The 6,000-nt window shown below is 36.5% G+C and overlaps 1 protein-coding gene across 1 annotated transcript in view; it reads left to right on the forward strand.

Annotated features, from left to right (window-relative positions):
* fntb (farnesyltransferase, CAAX box, subunit beta) overlaps positions 1–5,412 on the forward strand; it is a 90,278-nt gene extending 84,866 nt beyond the window's left edge. The window contains exons 9-12 of the mRNA XM_072266218.1: positions 1,506–1,638; positions 2,499–2,610; positions 3,451–3,565; positions 4,945–5,412. Of these exons, the coding sequence (XP_072122319.1) occupies positions 1,506–1,638; positions 2,499–2,610; positions 3,451–3,565; positions 4,945–5,046 (462 nt within the window). The 3' untranslated portion in view covers positions 5,047–5,412. The remainder of the gene's footprint in view (positions 1–1,505; positions 1,639–2,498; positions 2,611–3,450; positions 3,566–4,944) is intronic.
* Positions 5,413–6,000: the final 588 nt, after the last annotated feature.

The raw sequence follows: 6,000 nt of genomic DNA on the forward strand, positions 1-6,000 counted from the left end.
CTTCATCCCTACCTTATCACGCTTTAGTGTAATTGGCTCTTGTTCTTCCAAATTTGAGATTATAGTCTCAGTAGTTCTATTTCTCTTCCCATGACAAACCTGCTATTCCAGTAATCAATCTGCTGAACACTCCCTCTACTTAAAGTATGCTTGCTTTGACAGGAAGATCAGTTTGGCACATGGTGTCCTTGATGTCGTCTCACTCAGGCGCTACAGAAATGAAGAAGAAATCCCAACTTTTGTCTTCATGCTCATGCAGTAAAGAGCAACATGTTTGCTTTCATAATTGCCTGCTGTCCCTACATGTCGACTTTCATTAGCATTCAAGGGTCCTTGAGACCCTCTGAGCTTGAACATCAGTCTCTAACCATTTTCAAAAAAAATCAATTGATCTACCAGATTGGATGAGTACACATTTTTGTGCATGATTTCAAGTGCCATGTCTTCGCCCAGTCACCTAATCCGTATCTTCCTAAAGCTTCTCTGCATCCTTCTCCCAGTCTAGTATTCCATCAAACCTATTCATGACCATCAAGATCTTTATTATGTTACTAGTCAGATTTCTCTTTTCCAGAGAAAAGAAAACCTATGAATACATTTTTTATTGATGAATATATGCACACTTGTGGTATGTCGTAACTTTTTTAACAGCTGTTAATATGGGCTGTAGCTTTATGTTAATTTGTGTGAAAGTAAGTAAAAGGGCTATTAGTTTGAAAATTGTCTCTAAATTTTAACTTCATGCAGTACTGTGCAAAAGTCTTAGGCACATATATTTAGCTAGAGTGCCTAAGACTTTTCCACAGTACTGTAGTAATTTTATGTATTGTACTGTACTGCTGACACAAAAAAGAAGCAAATTTCATGACATATGTTGGTGATGGTAAACCTTATTCTGATATGGATCTCTGTTGTGGACTGAGAGTGGGAAGGGGGCAGGGAGAGGGGAATCATGGTTGGGAAAATGGGAAGAGAGAGAGAGGCATGCTTTAATAATCAATAAACCAATTGTTTGGATTCAAATAACCTTTCCTGGTGTCTTAGGGCTGATGTGTCTGCATCCACGGCTCCCCCCGCCTCTGGCATTCCTCTGCCACCTGTCCCACACCCCTCCCATGGTGTTCCACCCTCTCCATTCCCAACATCCTTTGCTTCCGCCAGATTTACAAACTTGCTCTCCACTCCACGTTGACAGATACAGTACTGTGCAAAACTCTTTGGCACCCTAGCTATATTTATGTGTCTTAAGACTTTTGCACAGTACTGTATGCATTGTGAAATCAAAGTAATTCTGTGATGTATTGACAATGAATTTGATTGATTACTCTTGTACTGCACAAGGAGCTGAGAAGGTAGTAAATAAAGGACAGGTGTGCAATTACTTAATTTCTTTTATTTGATAATTCATAACGAGAATTAGTCTAAAGATATTAACTTGCATAAAATGATGTGATATTAACAATGCTACTTTTCTGGTCTAAACTGTATTACTGTAATTCATACAGCGCTGGGTGACAAGTCGGCAAATGCGGTTTGAAGGTGGATTTCAAGGTCGATGCAACAAGTTGGTGGATGGTTGTTACTCATTCTGGCAGGCTGGACTCTTGCCGCTTCTACACCGTGCACTACATGCGGAGGGTACGTGCAAAACACCAGTTAAATATTATGTGCTTTTATTTATTGCAGTTAATTTTCATATTAAATAGGCAAATCTCAATTTCTAAAATATCAAGAAAGAGAACTTGAACCTGATCTATTGAGTATACGGAGTACGTTTGCTTTAAATTATTATTTGCTGTTTACTCACTGGCAATTTAATGTGGTACACATCATCTGGAGAGAAAAAATTACAATTTATCATCTAAGTAATTCATTTCTAGCACTGTTTGTCGAATGAGGTAAAGAAAAACTTTGAAGCATGGTTTTGATATTTGCTGGAAGTAGAATAATCAAATAAGGACACCCATTTTGAAAGTATATTCCTTTGTGAAAATAAGCAGTCAATCTTGCGGTTGTAAGGCATTTCCTAGAAGCCTGTGGTTGATGCAGGGTTGTTGAGGGAGATGAGAAGGCTGCCTTTAAAGAGTTGGATGGGCATGTGGAAGAAACTGCAGAGAATGTGCTTGGAACTCTAGAAGAGTAATGGATAATGCAAAACCATGAGCGGCTTTTCAAAACAAAAATATTTACAATTTGAGACTGCTAGAGAAGTAGAACATGAGGATGAATACTGAGTGAAGATAAAGCTGATGTTTGAACATGACTTTGAGGCAGAATGTGGATATTAATGTTTTGGATCACCTGAGATTCGTGGAACTTAAACAATGGGGGCAAAAACAAGAAAGGAGCTGAAGATTATGAAGTGGAAGTTTGTCCTGTCTGTTTCTGAAACCCTGTTCCATTCATTTCTCAGTTTTAAATCTCTAGGTTATCAAATTCAGTCCTCTTGCTTCTCCAGCTCCGTGAGCTAATGCTGTTCTATTGTAATGCTTTTATAGGGAAAGATGCTCTCAGTATGACACACTGGATGTTTCATCAGGAAGCGCTTCAAGAGTACATCATACTCTGTTGTCAGAATTCCACTGGAGGATTGTTGGATAAACCTGGCAAGTGAGTGGTAATTTTGTATGGTACATTCTAACTCAACCTTATGAGGCTGCAGTTTATCTTGCAGTTTCTGCTGATTGAAAGAAAATGATAAAATGGAGAATGCTTTCAAAAGGTGTAATTCTCATGGAGGCAGAAAATTCGACTTGGTAATGGAATCAACAAATGTATAAGAGACCTAAAATTGTGCATAAGAATCTAGAAACTATAAGGGAAGAGCAGTTTAACATTTTACTGACTTAGTACTGTATACCTGAGCATTATTTTTGAAGTGGGGCATTTATCTTGTAGCAAACAAAATGCATAAATTCACATTCAGGTTTAATTGTCATTCACCCATGCACATGAATACAGCCAAATGGAAGTGTTTCTCTGGGGCTAAGGTGCGAAACACTGTATCAACAATCACACACAGCACATATAATTACAATAGCAGAAAAACATACAGTCACAGCATTTTTTTTCAGCAGTGTCTTGCAATCACACAAAACCTTTGTTTGGACCGAAGAGGCCACTGCGATTGAGTGAGCCGCCAGCTTCATAAGTTTATAAGGACTTTATGAAGCAATGTTTGAATATTCCCTGTTGGTAAACACAAACATGCATTCATGAATACTAGTCTATCACACTATTTTAGATTGCTTGCACGTTTTGATAGCTTCCAAAATACTTAAGTATTTTATTTCACTGGCAAATTGGTGAAGCTGAGTAAGTACTACAATTTAGAATATACAATATAATTTCTTTGATTGCAGTTTTTGAATGTTGTCTGTTCTTCTGATTTCTTTGGATAATAAATGATATTATTTCATATTGACACTTGTCATATTTTTCCCATATTAGATCAAGAGATTTTTACCATACCTGCTATTGTTTAAGTGGACTTTCAGTGGCACAGCATTTTGCTGGTGGAGAACTTCTGCATGAAACCATTGTGGGTGACAAAAAAAACAGGCTGGTAAGCAAGAAGAAATGTGGGAGAACTAAGCAACCATCCTTTAGGGGTTCATTTATAAAGTAAAGTTAATTGGGACACATCAGGACCAGTACATTTGGCCCCTATTAAGCAACTACCCCAATTAGCCAAAGTTTCATAGAAATAGTTAAAAAGGTATAAAAAAAAAGACAAACTGCCTTTTAATCTGAGTAGCAAATTATGTATTTAAATGAAGTGCAGAATAAATTAGAAACTACCAAAACTACTATAGTACTATAAAACTGTGTATTCATTCCTAATTGTTATCAATGGAGGAATTAATCCAGTGTACGCTGATATGTTCTTTTGATTGACTGTAAATGAACTAAATCAGCGCAGGTACCTATTACAGATGAATGGACTGCCTTCAAACAGTGCTTTTGACGATTACCTCCTCCAGATCTTCATTCTAATTATAGTATACTAGATGATTGTCAATATCTTCAAATTCTTTGTAGTTCCTAACTTGTGAAGTAATGAAATCGTTTCATTTTCACTCCCGGCTGTTTCTGGCATCTCCAATCCTGAATGCTTGAAACCGCAGTGAGCCAAACTGCTCTGAATTATCTTATTGTTTATTACTCGCCAGCAATCAGAAACAAAAATGACTGCTGTTTGAACACATGCATGCAAATGATGCTATTTAAAAACTGTTTGCTCTAAGCACGGTGTATTGTCTCACGGCCACACAACATGCACATGACTGACACTAGTTAGGAAATGTTCGGCAACAGTCTTCTGTTCCAGTTACGCAGCGTAGTGTCTCAAATAAATTAAGGGAATCTCAGCTATTTTCTCATTGTGAAATTTTGAATAGAAATTTTGTTTTGCAGTTATATTTGAAATTTGACATTGAACTAAGAATTGCAAGCCTCAGCAACATACTGAATCTCCCCAAATTACTTCGTGTTGTTTATGATCTATGCACAGTTTGCCCTCCAGTACAGTTCTTGTGTTTGAGATAAGCACTAATACTCATTTAGAGGTTACACCTTTTGAAAAGGTTGTGTGGCAATTGCAGTTTACCAATAGAAATTACAGGAATTTGTCAATAATTTACTGGAGTAATGTGCAGTTCAAATTATTTTGCACAATCATAACAATTTAATAATTTTGCCTCATTTGTCAAAATATTTATGTTGAATGTCGTTGATTTTTTTTTCCTTTGTGGATAGCTTCATGGATGTATTTGAGTTGTTTATGTTGCCAGCTTTTATACAATTGTTAAAATTTCATAGGCAAGTAATAATTAGTCCCATTCAGTGTAGACTAGATGCAAATTAACTTTTTGTTCTTACAAAATATTAATCAAATTTCAGTCGCAGTCTTATACATTTTATAAATTGTCTTCTCTCCTCCAGGAACCAACCCATCCTGTATACAACATTGGTCCTGAAAAAGTAGCACAAGCTATAATGCACTTTCTCAAGCTACCAGTTCCACAGATGAAGAATAATTCTTAACAAATTCACTATGCATTCGATATAAATAAATTTCCAAATACTAATTGTGTATCCCAAGTCCAAAGAATTATGTTTTTCAAAGTAAAATGTTCAACGTGGAGCACATTCTAATATGAAGCATTTTGCTTCTTGCAACAAGGATAAAAGCCATTGGAACTGCATATAGTATGGCTACCTAGTCCAGTTTACTTCAGGCAACTTGCTCCTGAGAACTGAAATATCAGAGACTATTATCTGTAAATGTTCCTGTTCTCACAACATCATCTCTCAGAAAAGTGAATAGTTTTAGTGTGACTAGAGCACGGTGCTCTTCACTGTTTTCAGAAATAATTTATCAATGTCACAATAAAGTTTTTTTTTCTTCGAGCTTTCCATTTTGCCTGAATTTTCACTATTTTGGAAGCAGTTCTTTTTGCTTGCCATTTAAAAAAAAGGCCAGTGTTACAAAAAAAAATAATGTTACGTTGAGTAGTATGTGATATGTTTTGCTTTTAGTAACATAATTTTTGGATGGGTTTAAATGAAAGAATAAACGGTTACAAAGTGATTGTCACATGCAGAAACCATGCCAGAGAAGGCAAAGCAATTTATTGTTTTCAAAACCTTTGGGAGTGGCCCAGCATTGTTTAGTAATTGAAGCATGCAAAGCTATTTGTCAGACAAAGATAAGATAGAAGCTTAGTGACTGCTTGATTGTATTGTTTGGTATGGTTCATATAATATTTCACATAATCAGAACTGTACAACAAAGGGCAAAAGCATCAGAGAAGCGCTATCAACTGTTCTCGTTTCAAAGCAGCCGCGTTCATGATTAGTAAAAGTGTCAAGGATTACAGGGAGAAGGCAAAAGAATGGGATTGAGAGGGATAGTAAATCAACCATGATGGAATGGCAGAGAAGATACAATGGGCTGAATGGCCTAATTGTGCTCCTATGCCTTCAGGTCTTATGGTC

The sequence above is a fragment of the Mobula birostris genome, chromosome 1 (assembly GCF_030028105.1).
Source record: "Mobula birostris isolate sMobBir1 chromosome 1, sMobBir1.hap1, whole genome shotgun sequence".
NCBI classification, from domain to species: Eukaryota; Metazoa; Chordata; class Chondrichthyes; order Myliobatiformes; family Myliobatidae; genus Mobula; species Mobula birostris.